Raw genomic sequence first — 19,709 nt, forward strand, 5'->3', positions numbered from 1 at the left:
ACTCCTATAGATTTATAGAAAAAAAATCGGATGAAATGAAATTTAAGGACATACTCTTTGATCTGTAATGGATTTCCTCCCAATTAAACTTATCAATACCAGTGCACTGCAAAGGACAGAAAACCTACCTACTTGCTGGAGGCTCATAACTGCAGATTAGGTTTGTTCTATAAGGATGGATCAGGGCAGATGAGACGCAAACAGTCATTGATAAAAAGGAATGACAGGTCTTTAAAACATTTCAAGTATAGTGGTCTATGAAATACTGGAAGATAAATACTTGACCACATATCTCAAGATTATAAGAAGAGAGATTATACTGAGTGTAAGTGCCAAACACAGAGCCATGATTATTAAATGATTTAACAAGCATTTTGTGAGAAATGATACTGTCTGTCTCACCACTCTTTAGAGGAACAAATCAACATAATTACATTTGGTTCTAATATAGAAAAAGTAGTTTTGTGTGTGTCTATAAGTTTCTCATGGATAACTTTTTTACACTCCCTCCTCCCCACAAATTATTGCTACTTTTGTCTATTTTCTCTACTCAGATGGTATACTTTGTCAATATCATAATTCCCTCCACAGTAATGAAAAAGGCCCAGAAAAATAAGGACATTGGAGGAAAAGGAGTTGAGGGGAAAAAAGGGAAAATTCCTGTGTTTGATCCTCCAAAAGAAAAAAACAAAGACAATATAATTTGGGGGGACTGTTGTTATTTTTAGAATAATAGCACAAAATATTTATGATAAAGTCCCACAAACTGAACCCCAGCCTAAAGTACTGACTTCATCAAAGTTCCTCCAAATCTCCCCCAAATATTTCTAAACATCGTGTGATATGATGAATTTTAGTATTCAATGTTTCCAATTTGTACTCTGAAGACAATGAATTTCAAAAGCCGTAGCAGGATAATGTCTTTAGCACTCCTGGTATTTCCACCAGGGTAAAGAAGATAGTTTGAGCGCTTGGCTCCCCCTGTTGGTATCAATCTGGTGGCTGGTATATAATGCGCCCTGTCCTCCTGGTTGGGTCAGAAATGAAGTAGCCTCAGCTGATTCCTAAAGAGATGCATCCATGGTAGATGACTATGGACAGAGAGGGATAAAGAATAAGCACACAAAAAAAAGGCTGTTAGAATAAGATGTAATCTTACTCCAAGTGCTGTGATCTTGAGATCTGCATGGAAGCTAGAAAAAATAAATTTCCCAAGCAATATCCCAGATAGTACCTCTGCAAGAGCATGGTACTCAGAACAGAATGTTTTAATGTCTCTTCCTTTTCTCAGGCTTGTATTTTCCCAGTTTTTTTTTTTTGGTGGGGGTTATGATAATTTGTAATTTTCAAACTAATAAATGAACATGCAAAAGAATAGACAAGCTTGACTCAATCTAATCACTTTCAAAGATTCCTGAGGATGGGTTTATTTTGAGAAATATTAGACCCAGAAGTAGAAAGAGCTAATAATACCTTATGCCAAGTGCTTACAGAAAGCACCCATTTTCATACAAGTGACTATGTGGAAAAAACATTTTGCAGCTTCTACAAAGTTCTACAAGCGTGATGGTTCTATAATGTTAAAGTTTTCTTTTGTTATAATTTTCCTTGCTCCTCAAAAAATAGCAAAATCTATGAACTTAAAATTCTGTAGCTTGCCATTCTAACAATTTAAAAATAAAGCAAATTTAACTAGTACAATATATTGTTTCTATATTTGAGAATTCTGTTAAGTGTAATTATACAAAGAGTACATTTCTATTTTTAAACTAATATGAGACTTCAAATTGAAGGAGGGGCCACATAACTGCATTCCTTCTTCCAGCTTTCCCTCCCTGTCCACCACCTCCCATACAAGACAACATAAAATTCCTCTGTGTCAACATGTCTGTGTTTTACATCTTCATCAACATCACATACTTTTGGGGATCACTGGGAACATGAAACTCTGGGCTGTGATTTTGTGTTTTGTGGGCAAGGGGCCAGGTGACACTCCCTCAACAACCCTGGGCCCCGAGATAAGAACAATACCACTCCTTTTCCCTAAAGCAATCCCAATTCATTTTACTTGAAAGGAGTGAAGGGTGTATCTGTAAGTGCACTTGTCTTCTGCAAATGAAATTGAAAATGGGTTCTATAAGAACAAATAGCTTTACAGAAACAGAAAACCCACAGAACCATTAAGAAGAAGAGGAGCTGTGGAAATGGTACTCCAATAATAGGGGTAAACACTGCTCCTACAAATTCTATTTTGGAGAATGAGTAAGATGAATCGTAGAAAGAAAAGCAACCAAGTCAGGATTTTTTTAAAGCACTTGAATCTGTACTTGCAACTCAGTCTTACTTATGGGTTTTTTTACTCACCACTGAGGCTCTGACAGCCTGAGAAGTAGTGCCAGGGCCCCCTCCGTATGATAAAATTGCTAAACCCCTCCACGTCGCCAGGGGGATTAGCTCATTTAGTTATTAACAGCGTAATAAAGGATCCCAGGCTGAATGCATGTACTGGACAGATGCGCTATTTCACCAAGAAGACAGTTTCCACAAAGGACCCAGGCAAACATTTTGCCAATGTCTTCACAGTGTGGGAGTAGAATGAGCTTCCCTTTATAATGATGCACTTCCGTGTCCTGCAATACTGCCACAGGGGAGGGAGAAGTGAATCCCTCTCTGTGCTACAAGGAGAACTCATAGACCAACAGATTCTGCAGAAAGAGGCTGAAATTGGAAGTTGCAAAGGGACCATGACTAAGACTTTATGGTCATGCCTCAGCACAGTTAGCAATTGCCATCAACTTCATTTGGGGACAGCAGAGGTTGAGAGTTATAGTGTGTGGCTCCAAAGTAATGCAATTCATGTCAGTAGATCACAAAAACAATAGTCTTATTGTACTTTATGGGCACTCCTTGTGTCTTCAGGAAAGAACACACATTGGTTTAGTTTTGTAAGGAGCCAAACTGACTTTGAGTAGGTTCACTGCATTATTTAACACAGTTTATCACTTTATAATTAAATCCTGTGTCTTTCAGAAAATAATATTTGTATAGAAATAGCAAAGGCACAAACTGAAGAGATATTAGGTGTACAGATTGCATATAATCCTGTAAAATTAAAATTTTCTGATAAAAGATGACAGTAATGAATTAAGTCTCAGTTTTAATTAATTATTGGTACATTAATGTGGTGTAAGCTAATAAATTCATTCATTTTATTTTAAGTTTTGATATATCTTTCCATAGTTCATTTATATCATTAAATTATTTAGGTTATTTTAAATATTCAAATATATCTTTGTATATACACAAATAATGGCATTTCAATATTCTCTGCCATTAACGAAGGAGCTAATGGGACTTGGCGGTATCAGTAAATTGGTTGTTTGGCTGACATTTATTATATTCACCATGATTTCCTTCAACCCTTGCTTTCTCTTTCTCCACAGTCCCTGCTCTGTTCTTTGACTTGAGATGTAGGCATCTCAAGAGAAATGTCAATATAAATAGGAGGGTCCTGCTATCAGATTGCAGAAGAGTGAGGTGGGCAAAGAAGAAGCCTCCGATGAGAAACAAAGAGGGGAGTAGTCATCTCTGGGATAACAAATCCTGGCCCAGGTTTGTACTACCATGTTCTTTGCTGCACATCAGATTCACCCAGGGTGGGTGGGTGTGCCTGGGTGGCTCAGTCAATTAAGCATTTGACTCTTGGTTTCAGCTCAGGTGATGATCTCATGGTTCATGAGTTTGAGCTCCACATCAGGCTCCGTGCTGACAGTGCGGAGCCTGATTGGGATTCTCTCTCTTGTCTTTCTCTCTGCCCCTTCCGTGCTCTCTCTCTTTCTCTCTCTCTCTCTTTCAAAATAAATAAAATTAAAAAAAAAAAAAAAAGAAAGAATCACTTTTAGAACTATACCATTCCCTGATCCCTGACCACACACCAGAACAATTTAATCAGAATTACCTGGGCTGCCTGGGGAGTTCCAGTGTACTAACCTTACTGAGGTGACTTAGGTAACCTGAGTTCCCTCAGAGGTTCCATGGCCCAGCCTAATAGCGAGAATGATGTGATTCTAAATCCTTATCTAGTCAGAGAAGAGGTAGGAGGAAACAAGGGCTCTGAAAAGATGCCCTGCTTCTGGTTCTGGGTGATGTAGAAACCAGTAGACAGAGGACTCATTGAAACCCACCACCACTACATCCCTGTTCCCCCAAAGAGGGAAGCCGGGGATAGTAGCGGCTTCATAAGGAGTGTGGGATGCACTTCTGGACAAGTCACGCTCATATAGGCCTTATGGAAGCAGGGTTGGTTGGAGCCTGTAGGAAAAGCCTTTCTTTCTTTCATCCTGAGAAATACAAATTCTTCTGGAGTTTAGTTTGTGTTTTTGCTTTTGTTTTCATTAGAGTTGGTGCAAGCAGTACTCACTGCAGTTAATTTACTTTGCGACTTGAGCAAGAATTTTTTTTTTACAAAATATAATTCTTTTTTCTTCGATTTCTGAGGAAAAAACAATGGGATTCCCCCAAGACATGGGTAGGAAGAGAAGAGACGCAGATGGAGACGGAGTTAATGGGAAGGCCACCAGTGGCAAGGTGGCAAGGCAGCAGAGGCCAGGGCACAGGTGCGAAAAGCAGTAATAAAACGGGCAATCTTGAGCATAACAGAGAGGGTTTTGAATGCAAAAGTAGAGGTAAAAAAATCCATTTATGAAGTATGCATTCCAAACCCACAAGTGGATCAGAGATTGAATTCCTACTTCTTGCTGAATTGAAAAGGAAACTGAGTAATTAGTGTAGAGCAAAGCTGGTTTGCTGTATGGTGTCAGGAATTGGAATGTTTTGGTTAATAAAGTACTCCAGTGAACTGAATTCTGCATAAACCAGCTTGTGCGGGTCTGGCTGCTAGTGGGTTACAGACCTCACTTGGTTGAGGCCCTTATTTTATTGTTTGCTTTATTTAGCAAACACTCAGTCTTCTGATTCTGAGTCAGCATTCAAAAATTAATCTCATTGTGCTCTTTTCATTATCAAAGCTCACTCAGCACTAGGCCCTGAGAAAGAGTTGTAGAAGATAGTTTAAATGGTTTGCCTGTGGGAAATTTATGTGTATTGGTTGGCCTATTTGGAGAAAGGTCAGGATGATTCCCTGGCTGGTGTCAAAGGGAAAGAAACAGTTTTCTGGCAAATAGGAGCCCTTATTTCTTAGTATTTGTAGATCTTAGCACTGTATCGTGAAACAAACAAACAAACAAACAAACAAACAAACAAACAACTACTTGCTATACTTCCTTCATTCAGACAATTGGAGGAGTGTTTCAAGTGCACAAACCAGAAAATGTCACACAGTAGGCTCCACCCCTTCCAAATATTTCCCTCTCCCTTCCACACATTAGCTAGAACAAGCTGAGAAATCACAGCCCTCGTGGAAGCAGAACAACTCAACACGGCCCCCACTCTTTCTCCTTTCCTCATTTATTCAAGCAGGATAGTCTTTTTGTTTGTTTGTCTTTCCCGATTCAATTCGTATATTAATTATATTTTCCTCTCAGTACATCGTGTCACAATACCGCGAATAAAGCAGTCTTCCAAAGCAAATGTTGTGTTCTTCATTTGCTCCCATTTGAAACACAGGCTTTATTCATAATGGCAACCCAGGCTGCAGCGGACCTGTGCAACATACGCTCTACACATACTCCTCTCCTCGCTCTCCCGGACATCCCCTCCTCTTGTCGTTTCCTATAGTGGGGGTTAAGCACTTTTCCTCAAAAGGAGACCTGCTATTACAATTTTTAAAATATGCACTAAAGTTACTGACTACTCCAGAGCAACATATGCCCAAAGCATTCAGAGGGATGTTAATTTTAAACTAATCTTTAATTACTATTAATGAGCTCCTGGGAAATGATTCTGTCTCCAAGGGCCAAATAACTGAAGAAAAAAAAAAAAAAAAAGCTGAGGCGTGTGAGGTGTGAGGCAAAGAACAATGTCATTCTCCTTTGTCTCTTTACATGCACATAAAATGTTTACGAATCATATTCTCCTTTGAGAATAATTACCACTTGATTATGCTTTCTGGGCTTTAGTGGCAATACTGCTGATGATAATAGCTGATGTTTATTGAACGATTCATATATGCCAGACATTTTAGGAAGGATTTTACAAGGACCAACTTATTTTATTCTTAAAACACACCTGTTACTTCATCCTCATTTTATAGAAGAGATCAGATGTCTAACTCTGAGGATGATAACGTGGGCTGTCTCGCTCTAGAACCAGCAGGCTGAAGCATTACTCAAGCTTTCTCAGTTTAAGTGAGATTACTTTAAGTTGTAATGGTTATTTAAAAAATAGCATACCCAATTAAAAGACAATATAAGACATGCTTTTGATCACAACCTTATGTGTTGATAGAGATCTAGGTTAGGTTGGTACTGATGATAGAAATCCATGACCTTGAAAAATTATTACGTGGCAGAAAGCTAAAGGTAGTTTTAAAGCACTTATATGAGAAATGCTTTGCAATGTGGACATTTTGCTGATAAAAAATATGTTTAGTCTGCTAGAAAATAATTATGGGTCACCTTTAAAGAGTCTAAAACACACAGATGTCAGATTATATCTGTCACAAGCTGTCAAAAATGTTTTCTGTCAGCCTAAAACTGTCTAGGGATTGTTCCAAATCCACATAATTTTACCGAGTGCTAATGTTTATGTTAGGATATTTGAAACAGCAGATATATGTAGAAAGACACACACTGTGTTGCAGCTTTCTCCTGTCCACATGAGACTTGGCCATAGGGAGCAAAGGTCAGGAATACTTCACACTCTTGACATGGATTTTAGTGCAGCCATTTTCACATAAAAGCAATTACCTAAGCACTGTATTGCACCGATTACTTCCAAAATTTTTGGAGCTCCATCTGCTCCTTCCTACTTAAGCCACTTAGAAAACAAAACTGAAGCAAACCAAGCAACCCCAGAAAAGTAAAGGCTTCCAGGACTTCAAAATTAATAAGCACAGAGTTACTCAGTACTGCATAAGTATAGGGGACAGAAAACAAAGAAGAAATTCATATGAGAAGATGAAGGCCAAACCTTGAGTGTGAAAATATGTCACAAAAGGGGATGTCTTAGACTGCTAATAGGTCCAAGGTTTATTTGGGGGGCAGATGGGAATGTTGTAAAATTAGACTGCGGTGATAATGCACAGCTTTGTAAATATACTAAATAGCCATTGAATTGTACACACAAAGTGGGTGAATTTTATGGTATGCAAACTGTATTTCAATAAAGCTGTTAAAAAAGGGGAAAAAAAGAAGAAAAAGAAAGTCCTGAAAAGACAGAAACCACAGAATGGGCAAGTGAAAATGAACTCAGAAAGAGATGATGGCAGTTTCACACCAAAAACACATGTATTCTAATACCTTCTCCAGCATATTTCAAGTCACCCTTTTAAGAATATGGGAATGGGGGCGCCTGGGTGGCTCAGTCGGTTGAGTGTCCGACTTCAGCTCAGGTCATGATCTCATAGCTTGTGAGTTCGAGCCCCATGTCAGGCTCTGGGATGACAGCTCAGAGCCTGGAGCCTGCTTAGGATTCTGTGTGTGTCTCTCTCTCTGCCCCTAACCTACTCACATTCTATCTCTGTCTCTCCCAAAAATAAATAAACATTAAAAAAAATTAAAAAAAAAAAGAATATGGGAATGGATTACATAAAGTTTCCCCAACACATTCTTTTGAGAAGCTGAACCCTTGTCCCATGCTTCCTTCACTCAGCGGGTCTGATTGTCCAGAGTGGCTCCCTTTTCTAATTTACATAAGGATACTCCATAGGCTAGCAGTGATGCTACTAATTTAAACAGGTAGAACCATAAAGCATGACAAATCTAGCATATCTAAATATGACATTATCTCAAATTTTAAATGTCTGGCAGAAATGAATGTTCCTATATTTTATACCTCCTTTTTTTCTATTTCAAAACCCCATTTAAATTTTTTTAATTTATTTATTTTTGACAGAGGGAGGGAGAGAGAGAGAGAGTGAGAGAGAGATAGAGAGAATGAGCAGGGGAGGGGCAGAGAGAGAGGAGACACAGAATCTGAAGCAGGCTCCAGGCTCTGAACTGTCAGCACAGAGCCCCATGTGGGGCTTGAACCCATGAATCATGAAATTCTGACCTGAGGCAAAGTTGGACACTCAACCGACGGAGACACCCAGGTGCCTCCAGAACCCCTTTTGAATAAAGGGTGGTTGATAAAATAGTCTGATCAATCAGCAGACAGAAGGGATCTTTAATTTGAGAGACACTTTAATTTTCTAAACTTGTTTAGCCCCTTTGCTGATTTCTCAGACAAATGGTTACCAAATAGCTAAGTACCCTGAAACATCTGATTTCAGTACATTAGAAAGGAAAAAGGCAGATTGAACTTAATTATTACACCTTATAGGATTACTAATTGTGACCCTGACTACTGTCAGAAATCCAAAACAAATGTTCTTTCTTTTAACTCTAATCAAACTTAATTTTCAAATTAATATTAATTTTTACATGCTAAAAATTTTTTTTTTTTTTTTTGGCCAGGGACAGATTTTGCAGAGAGATAAATGTCAAGTACTTTCAACAAGCAAAGATTGAAAACATCTGGGTGGACAACAGCTTAGGTAAAACCGAATCAACAATCTGCCTCTACCTGTGAATGTCCTCTATCCCTGCTGATAAGAGAAACAGGTTTTAGAATGCATTTGATGGCTTTAAAAGTTTAAGTGAGTATCTAATACATGATTTTTCTACATTTTCCTCTCTCTAATCAAAATTGACATGTATCTCAAATTTCTTTTTTTAATATGAAATTTATTGTCAAATTGGTTTCCATACAACACCCAGTGCTCATCCCAACAGGTGCCCTCCTCAATGCCCATCACCCACTTTCCCCGCCCTCCCACCCCCCATCAACCCTCAGTTTATTCTCAGTTTTTAAGAGTCTCTTATGGTTTGGCTCCCTCCCTCTCTAACTTTTTTTTCCCTTCCCCTCCCCCATGGTCTTCTGTTAAGTTTCTCAGGATCCACATAATAAGGATTATAAATTATTTCATTTTCTGAGGTACGGATGACTTTTTTCTTTCATCCTCCTACAGACTTGCATACATTTCAATAAAAGACATTTACTCATTTATTCTAACATGTTTCCTTTATGTTATTTATATTACGTAGCATTATGACCTAGGTGTAGTCATTCCTCATGGAATTATTGGGGATAATTAGCATGTCTCAAAGTAGATAATGAAACTGAAGTTCAGAGAGGTCACGATAGGCCCAGAGTCCTGCAGATATTCAGCCTTTTAGTGTACGTTTTTTATTAGACTCACATGCATTAATATTTCATGTGCTAGAGCCCAGACTACAGTTTATAATAATAGATTACATTTGCAAGGAGCTTGTGTGTGTGTGTGTGTGTGTGTGTGTGTGTGTGTATCTATATATCCATAAAACATTTATATGTTGCTGCTGTTTGGTTTTGCTTTTACCCAGTATCCACGTATTCTCCCTTGATAACTGAATGCTGAGAACTTCCATTTAGGTAAACAGGTACAGAGGCTTCCACCAATCACCATCCCCTGGCTATAGCAATTAGTTCTAGGAAAAGCATGAGTGTTCATTTCGAGCCAATTAGATGCAGTAAGATTTGTTCCTGAAACTTCTGGGAAAAGGATCTTACTTTTTCTCTGCATCTTTTTTACTATTATCTGAGGGAAATCTGGGTGAGAATGAAGCTAACTCAGAGGAGGTGAGGTTAAAAAAAAAAAAAGAAATATAATCAAGGTGATACACTGTGTAGTGCTTACAGTGGGCCAGGCACAGTCTTAAACACTTTACAAATATAATTCATCTAATCCTCTTAACAGACTTATGAGGTAGGTACATTTATAATCTTGACATTATAATCAAGGAACTTGCCTAATGTTATGCAACTAATAGATGAGGGAGTAAGGATTTGGACCCACTCTTAGCTACTATGCTATGGACATACGTTGGGCCCTTACATTAATGGTAAGGAAATACATACTTAACAATGGGTTCTCAAGAAAAAAAAGAGAGAAAAGAAGAAAGAGAGAATGAAAGACTGTATACCCCTAATTTGTTGCATTTGCCAATTTCTCTAGTATAAATATTCTCAGTATGGCTGATTTGAAGCTATTTACGTGATCTCATCTGGTTTGCAACATTCCTAAAAATTTAATAACCAGAGAGTTGGTGCAAGCCAGCTGCTCTAGTAAGCTACCAGAGCTGACACCAAATCTCCCTTCCACAAGACTGCATTTTTGTGAATCTGTGATGTTCCTTTTGGTGTATGCCACTTTGGGTTGGGCTTTGTGTCTCTTGCAATATGAAGGAGTCCTATCTGATTTCAAGTTTCACGGATACTGAAATACTTTCACGGAAGCTGCTCTTTGTCATATGAGACCTCCACAGTAACCTCATGAGATGGACAAATCACTCATCAGTTGTCCCATCTTAATTGATCAGAAACTGAGAGTTGAGAGGTGATGAATTTCATTTGTGTAGCACGGACTACATAATTTGCCAGAACTGGTATAAAATGAGAATGCCAGAATTGGGTCCCTTGTTCAAAAATTATTAAGAATTTCAAGATGATGACAGCAGAACGTTAAGCTAAGTGCAGGGGCCTTCTGAGAATGGGGCCCTGAGTAATCACTTAGGGCCATGCCCCATGAAGGTGGCTGTAGGTCTGTGTCACTTAGCTGGTCTGGCAGCCTCTAAACTGAGATCTTTAAGTCCCATAGCCCTTACACTCAATCACAATATTTCCCTGCAAAATAAAGGATCTGTACATAATTCATTTCTATGTGGAATTTGTTACTTAAGTTGTTAATTATAACTACACCTTGTATCGTTGATCAGTTTCAAGTAAACACACAATTGACTCACTTAAAGACTCCTATGTTGCAATGCCTATATATTGGACCACAAGTATATCCAATCTTAATTTCTTATTTACATTTTGTTTCTATTAGGCAAAGTTAAAATAAATTGTACCATAAATTTATTGAGCTATTTAGACTGCACATTTTTTTTTTTACTTTTCAGACAGAGCCAGAAAAAGAAAACAAATACTATTTTACATATCAGATTTTTAATCATTCTATTGTTATATTCCCCCCTACCTCTTCCACCCTCCCCCACACACATATGATACACACACAATTGCCTTCATTTTGAAAACTTAGGTAACTCCAAATATCCTAGGGATTTTTCTTCAAACAAACAAACAAACAAACAAACAAAAAACAACCTTTTATCTTCCACCACAAAATTTTAGAAGTTACTCTCTTCCTCGTGGAAAACATGGACCTAAATACGGCTGTTCACAGTGCAATTACTGTTTTTCAAAGTGCTGAGCTAAGTCTAATGGGTTTTATTACTGGGATTCTCCCATTCAAAAATCATCATAACCCATGACAATATTTGGTGATATATGACAATGGAGGAATGAAATGGGAAAAAAAATCTTTTATAGCAGATAAAATGTAGAAGTTGCATTATGCAGTTTTATATAACATCTGGGTTCTACTACTCAATTCTTGATGATTTTAAGGAAAACAGAAAACTCATCACAATAATCAGCTAAATAATGCTTCAAATTTAATCTGTCCAAACAACCAGCAGATAGTTTATCATGAATTATAACCTAGAAGCAGAGGCTCAATGTAAACATTTGCTCTCAACATTTCTATTTACCTGTTGACTAACCCAGGAAACATTAGAAGCTGAGAAGAAAAATATTCCAGCATGGTGCCCTAGAAAAATGCTCCAAGTAAGGAAATCAGTACAGTGGTATGCTTTAAAGATGATTTTCTGAAGCATTTTAAAATTACAATATTTGTTAATGAGTAATGAAAATAAATGTGCCACTAAAGAGGGGGCTTTCTACATTGGCCGTGGAAGAGAGGACTTCAACCCTATGTGATTTATCCATTACCTGTAGTAGTATTACCTGCTCAGATCTTTTCTGGTGCTGGTATTGGTACTGAGACAAGGTATTATAAGAAGAAGCAATTTTGTCCTTCTCAAATTGTTTCTTCACTCTGGCCAAACCACCAGGCACCGTGCACATTCCGGATTCCTCCATCATCTAAGATGATTTAAGAAAAGGGAAGATTCAGTTTTAGATCTGCTCAAGATGGGATTTGCAAGCTATTATTTTTTATCGCTGACAATTATTGATGGGTGGTATATTAAAAAATATAACAATACACAGTTATTTCAGTAGGCCCTTATAGAAAACTTTAATAAAAATAATCTCTCCGTGTTGTTTTCTCATTTATCAGTCTTTTGATAAAGTCAGAGGGAACTTAAAAATATTGAGTTAATTCTCCTCAACTCAGATAGATTTTGATATCTGGAGATTAAACCTGTAGAATGTATTTCTCTAATAATACTCAGACTAGTAGAAATTAGAACAATGGATTCAATTTTAACCCACAGTAAGGTTGTCATTAAAATCCTAAACATCTACATAGGCAACACATTATTCAGAATATTTAAAACATTTGACTCATTCCAAAATGTATTTAAATCACTAAACACGAACAAAATAATTTTCTCTTATACAAAAATGTCAATATCAGTAATAATAACAACTACTTAATATTAGTGCTGAGTGATTTCTATGTGTTTGCATATATCTTGTCATTTGATGTTTCTCCAACTCCTGTGAGATATGGGCATTTAGCCTCATTTCAAAATGAGGAAATTGATATTTGGGGAAGTAAGACAACTTGTTAAGTTCTTATAGCTGGGGTGTGTGTAGGAGCTGAAATCTGAACCCCTATCTGTCTGTTTTAATGACTGCTGTTTGTCTTAATCACTAGTAGTAAAGGGCAGGCAGAAAAACAATTCCTCCGGGACTGGCATACCCCAGGACTCAGCTTTTAGTATTGTGTGAGAATCAGAGGGTTTAACGTCAGAAAAATTCTATCATTGACATTTTGCAGAATAGAAAGCCTAATTCAATAGGCATCATTTGGAACAACTTGAAAAACACTGAGGAGCCTTGTCAGATCTCATGCCCCTGTGGGAAGTGTAGAAACTTAAGGGCTTTGGTTTTGATGATTCAACACACTCCTCAGCCTAGCAGGCACTCTAACCCAGATGGGATGATAACTCTCAAGCAAACAGGCCCCATGCCAACCAGCCCTCCTCTAGGAAGCTTGGAGGGCTGCTTAAAACTGGGAAGAGATTCAGCAACCCTTTAAACTACAGGGAGGTCTCCTGAGGTCTGGCCCAGTCCTGACATAACCTTGAAGCCTTGAGACCTGAAAGTAACTGGATACCTGTGAGCTGAGGCTCCCATAACATGGACTGTGGACTCCAGGGATCCTGGAATCTCTACCCAAATATGTAGTTTCTCAAACTGATACTAAAAATACAACTATTATCGTGGGTTTTCCTAAATTCCAAAATATTGGAGAGTGAGTTAGTACTCAGGATTATCTGAATTACTAGCAATTTCAAGTGGTTGCTTTAGCAAGTTCATAACCTTGCCCTAATTCTGTGAACTATCCAATATTTAAGAATATGCATATTTGCTGTATGGAAAGAAGGATAAAAATGTATATTTATATGTTTTAGATATATATTCTATCAAATTCTGCAACAAACTTCAAATATAAATCCCCGCCAGTTACAGCCATTTGATACATGTTAAGGTCATGAGAAAGTATGGCATCTATTTTGAAATTTAAGATAAAGAAGGGAAAGGGTGATTTAAGGCCACGATATTTCTTGTACCTTTCCCCGTTGCCATTTAATGTACATAAATGGCCTTCCTTGATTGATCAGACATAGATAATATAAGAGCATTAAATTATGGAAATTAAGGCAATTATTGTTAAGAAAAAGCCCACTCTTTCCAACAACTATAAACAATGTCCAAATCGTGTGCAAATTAATCTAATAAGCCTCAGTAATTATGTTAATGACTGAATACTTTCCTAGTAAGTGCATTTTCACAAAAATATCAGTTCTGATACTGAACGTGTTGCTTCTCATGTACGAAATGGATTCAAAACCCCCAAATACACCCATTCCTTTCCTTTCACATTGCGCTTTGGAATCAGACCATGTTACATGTGCAAAAATGCATGCAGTTGGTTATTTTTGCCAGGAGTACTACTATTATACAGTCTTGTTGCCACTCACCCACCTAAGTGAGGAAGTCCGTTGAGCTGTAGTTCAGTGGTGGTGATATGGTTTCTTTATTCAGCTCAGCTTGTAAATGAAGGTTTACATATGTGAGATGGCAGGACCTGCTCAAGGAGCGGTCTGTGGTCACGAGCTAGAGTGATGTTTCCTTGCTCAGGTGGAGAGAGCATCCCTGTGCCTTTGCCTTGTTTGGCCCCATGCACTGTACATTTCAACTAACCCGTGTTATTGTCAATGACCACATAACTTAGATTGTTTGTATTAAACATTTTTATGTTGATCCTTATTCAATGTTTCTCAATCTCAGACTCAAATAAGATTTGAAATCTAATGGGTATGCCCATAATAATTAAGCCATTTTATTGACAAACTGATTTAAATACCTAACACAGAACCTAATTAAGTTATTTTAATAATAAAGTAATTTAGCTACCTAACACTTACCTAGGTGAATACATTACACAATCATCTATTTTCTTTGCGAAGAACTGGCCTTGGGTTCTAGGGTATAGTAGAAATAACATAATTGGGGAATTGGACAAATAGTAATTCTAATCCCGGTTCTGACACTTAAAACCTTAGACCAGAGTTTGTGAACCTCGGTTTTATTTCTTATAAACTGGGAAAACAATGTATTTTCCACATATTTCTTGTGAGTGCTAAAAAAGATAAAGGAAGTAAAACTGCATAGCACAGAATCTGGCATTTTAATTCATTGCTTAGCAAATGTTACCTCTCCCTTCTCTTCTAGGGTGCTTCTGCACACCATTGCCTTTCCATGGGCATGACTTTTATTTAGGTTCAACCAAATGCCATCTGGCTGAGGCTAGGATCATCAAAAACTGATCTCAATGTGACTGAAATATAATGGATTCAGTTTGGGGCTGAATCAGAGACTTCCAGATTATGCACATAAACTAATGGGTTTTTTGTGTAGACAGAAATGTTGTTAATGGCAGTTTCCATGATTTTTTTTTTTTTGGACAGAGAGCAGGGGAGGGGCAGAAGAAGAGGGAGAGAGAGAATTTTAAGCAGGCTCCATGCCCAGTGCAGAGCCCAGTGCAGGGCTCAATCTCACAACCCTGAGATCATGACCTGAGCCAAAACAAGCAGAGAAGTGTTATTAAATTATTTATATGTAGGCTACCTTCATAATAGCATTAACATTTTTTTTGTGTGTTTGTATTAAATAGTGGGATAATTTAGTTTTCTTAGTGCCCGATTTAAATATTCTGTTTTTTAGCACAGTATAAATACAAATTTGTCTTATGGTGTATTCTCCCAGTGCCTGTAAGATAAAAGTCTTCCAAAATAAAAAAAAATGTTTACTAAATAACCCTTCTCTCACTAGGTACTTTCAAAATCAGTCTGTTTCCCCAAGAATCTTTTCTCCAATTTAGAACACTAATTTGTAGTAAAGTTCCCTAATGATCCAGCAGGGGGTGCTATCTAAGAGGACTGGCAGGAGGCACTGGAGTGATACTATTTATTTTGGAAGAGATCTAGCTACTTCTGTGATTTCTGTACATTCATTCAAAATCCGTGCTGCATCTAAAATGGATTTTAATGACTATGTAAAAACTTAAATGTCATTTAGAATTACAATATTGTTAATGAGTTTGGCACAGTCAGCCTTGTCTCTAAATAATTTGTAAAGAAGAATGTTAAGAGTAGCTATTTTAGAACGCCACCCTTCTTGGCTATTCTTTCTCTCTCTTTCTCTTTTGGTTAAATGAACAACTTTGCTAATTTGGAGATTATAATTATAAAAGAGTAACCTTATATTCCATTAAGCTATAAAGCTGCTACTAATAAAATGACTCATCAAACCCTGTGGATTGAAGGCCACAGATGATAGAACCCAACAAATTCTTTTGAATATGACTTTATTATGCTTTGGCTCTAAAATTGGTGGTCCTACTGAATCCTGCTGTTTCCTATAATCATAATTGGTTTAGCAGAGTGCCTACATTGCTAATCTCCCTCATTTCTATGTTGATTAAGCTACTCCTAATGGATTTAGTGCATACAGAGAAATGAGAAAAGCAAAAAAAAATTTATACTGCCAGTGAATTTAAATGAACTATACATGAGACCAAGGAGGGTGGCATGCAGACCCACATTATTAAAATTTGAAATTAATTCCCAACCTTCCTGAGGAGAATAGCTATAGGTTAAATGATAATGATGGCAATAATAACACATTTATACTCTGCCTTATGGCTTACACGTAAATTATCTCTTTGACTTCTCTCTAAGATCCTCTGTGGTAGATGGCTATTCCCATTTTTCAGTTAAGGAAACTGAAGCTCAGGGAGGGGTTAAGATAGTAGCCCAAATTCACACAGCTAGTAAGTAGCAGCACTGAAGCTTCAATTCACATCCTTGCCTTTGATTCACACTATGTGCTTTCTCTGCTTTATCCCACCACCCAGTGGTATTCTTGCATTAGAGTAAGGAGAGTGTGCGAAGGGCAGACAAAAAGCACATTGCCTAATGCAAAACCACCAGGAGCAGCTTACATTGGCAGAGAAGCTGCGGCAGTCACCCCTGGAAACAGCAGCCTGGTACCTCGCCATCCGCTCCTTCAAGGACACCACCTCCTGGAGGTCTGACACACCTTCGCTCTGTGCAGCACTGTCTTCTGCAAACCCACTGGCAGGCTTATTAGGGCCAACGGTCACTGCAAACAAATGTAGCACGCTCAGATAGGTGTTTCAGGCTTTGAAAAGAAAATACCATCACCTTATGAACAGTAAAGGCATTTAAAATATCTGCTCTCATAAAGCAGACTGCATCATTTCACAACACTGTATTTGCAATGTTCCACAGTCTCCCTCTTTTCTTCAGGCTTTCAAGCAAAGCTACAAAATGCCTCTACAGAAGCATATGCTTATGAGAACATCAAACAAAAATATTGTCTCTCCTCCTACTCCTGTGATTATTCTGATGAAAGACAGTGATTTATTAAGAGCTTCATGATGTTAATAATGAACATTCCTGAGGCACCGTGGGTTGAATTTAGGTTAAATGCAGTAAGAGCATTTTCTCATTTGCTTCTCTTGTTTAACAACCTCATGAGGTAGGTGCTATTATTTTCTAAAATTTATAGATAAGAAAATGGAGAGTCACAGTGGTTAAAAAACTTTCCCATGATCACACAATTACTTAGAGGCAGATGTGATGGGTGGACCAAATCTTTAGAATGTCTAAAAATTGCTCTTTGCTTGTCTCCCCACCCCTAACACTCAGGAGATGGATCTAGCCAAAATAAGCGATTGCCATGAGAATTATAGACTGTGGATTTATTTCCTTTATTCATAGAGACCTGTAATACATGAGAAAGAAATAATAGTACTTTAGAAAAAGCTTTGTCAGTCACCCATTTCAGATGGCCTGATATTTCCCCATTTAAGCCATCTACTTGACAAAAATACAGGGTAACAGGAATTACATATTTGGAAACAGAGCAAAAGACTGATTGCATGATCACAGAATAACAGTTGTTAGAAACAGAAAGGTCCTAAATATCATATAGTCTTACCTAATCTAACAAGCTCCTTTTTGGCATAGGAAAACATGTCTAAATGTTTCCTTATGTGAAAGGAAGACAAGGGCCCTCCGTGGTTATGTGATTCTCCACGGTTTTTTAGTTATATGTGCCAGAGCTGGTCTCAAAATTAGATTTTCGTATTTAATCTAGTGTTCTTTGTTTGATGGTTTACTATTCACTGTTAAAGAACTCTAATTCCAAAATCATTGCAAGGGTTTTTTCTGGGACCAATCAGTGTATATATACGTACACATATATACACATGCATATGCATGGATGCATATATATTCATTACTCATTCATGCACCTCCTGCCTTTCATCTTAGGGCTGGTATTTTCTGGAGCTTGTAGAACAGGGCTCATTGGTATACTTTATTTGGATTGGTTTGATTTCATCACTGTAGACCATGGCCCAAACAATCCCAGGTAACAGATAACCAAGCTGTTTCTTTTCTTTTCTATTCTTCATACCTCCTCCCCCAGCTCCCACATTGAACCATCTTATAGAATCCTTTTGGTTAAGGTTTATGTATACAATAGCAGTTGAGAGCAACCTATGTGATCAGAAAAAATTAAAAATCATTTGTGTTTTGGCTCCCTGAGTATCTGGTTTTCCACAGAGACTTCTTACTCAAATAAACATTTTCATATATTTCAGTTAAAATTGTAAATATGTTTTACTTAAAATGCTTTCAAAAATACAAAATATACAGGAATACAAAGTTGTGATTATGAATGCTATGATTGTACAACACTGATTTGTTCATAACAAATGTCAGTTAGTTTTGAAATTCACCTGTCATTCAAAACCTCACATTCATACAAAAGTACATTCCTTCAGTTGATTCCGATAAGAAGACATTCTCCCATACCACATGATAAAGAAAATACATCTCTATTTTCCCCTGTGGATTATCTATCTGCACAGATGAATTCAGTTTATATTCAACTGTACTATTACTTTGTTGTGAATGATTACTATATAGATTTTATTGAACATGACTCCCTAAAGTTTTTCCACATTAACACCCAAATTTCATTTTGTGTATTATTCATAAAAGATGTCATTCTTTTATTTATCTTAACAGAAAGTCACAGTTTATTTTTGCTAAAATTTACAGATGGTACTTTTCAAATATTTGAGTTTTATCATTTTTCATCCTACTGCGAAATGCCCAAGACTAATGGTCAGGAAATCAGTGACCTGATTATTAAGAAATTTGTATTCCATTGCCTTATGGCCTTTCATTTGGATCACAGACAAGACACTACATTTTAATCTCTCCATTTCTCCTTCCTGTCTGTAACTTTGCCCACACAGGTAGTCATGGAGTAGAAAACTTACTTGAGTTAACAAACCGTGTCCATATTGTTTCCTAACCTTCTAAGTTAATACCTATCAATTTCTTCATCTGAAAAACAAGGTGATGCTTCCTGCCCAGTGTACTATAAGGCAGTGTATCCGTCTGCTCCTATCTTGAAACTGATGACACTGGATGTAACTTTTTAAGGTTGAAAAGACAGCTTCTTTCCTAGGGATAAGTGAGGAAAAAAACAGGGACATTTGTCCCCTGATCTCCTACTGTGCTATTTCAGAAGGCTTGAATGCAATTGAGATTGGAGAACAGTGTAAAATGAGTTTAGGGAACCTTTAAAGAGAGAGGTGACAAAGAAGAACAAATAAAGATGCTCTTGTCACAAAACACCTATGGAAAAATAGGGGGAAATTTGCATACCTGTAAGTATGTAAATCAGACTATGTAAGAACATGCCATAAGGCTAAAGTGGTCTGTGAAAAAGGAAGGGAAAAAACAAACTCTTCAAATGACTATTTCTGTTAGAAGTCATTATAAATACTAAGATCACAAAATCATTGTACTAGAAGTGACTTGTCTCTGGGGCTTAGTGGTAATTCATTGTGCAGATGAGTATGAAAA

The 19,709-nt window shown here is 37.4% G+C and overlaps 1 protein-coding gene across 3 annotated transcripts in view; it reads right to left on the minus strand.

The window, feature by feature from the left end:
- XIRP2 (xin actin binding repeat containing 2) overlaps positions 1-19,709 on the minus strand; it is a 74,308-nt gene that overhangs the window by 33,242 nt on the left and 21,357 nt on the right. For 2 of the 3 annotated variants that reach the window (XM_058714983.1, XM_058714973.1), the window contains 2 exons: positions 16,742-16,902; positions 12,010-12,147 (listed from right to left, as the gene is read on the minus strand). In XM_058714983.1, the coding sequence (XP_058570966.1) occupies positions 12,010-12,147; positions 16,742-16,798 (195 nt within the window). In that variant the 5' untranslated portion in view covers positions 16,799-16,902. Of the gene's footprint in view, positions 1-12,009; positions 12,148-16,741; positions 16,903-19,709 lie in introns of those variants that run through there. The other variant, XM_058714975.1, reaches the window with a different exon arrangement.

This window comes from Neofelis nebulosa, chromosome 2 (assembly GCF_028018385.1).
Source record: "Neofelis nebulosa isolate mNeoNeb1 chromosome 2, mNeoNeb1.pri, whole genome shotgun sequence".
NCBI classification, from domain to species: domain Eukaryota; kingdom Metazoa; phylum Chordata; class Mammalia; order Carnivora; family Felidae; genus Neofelis; species Neofelis nebulosa.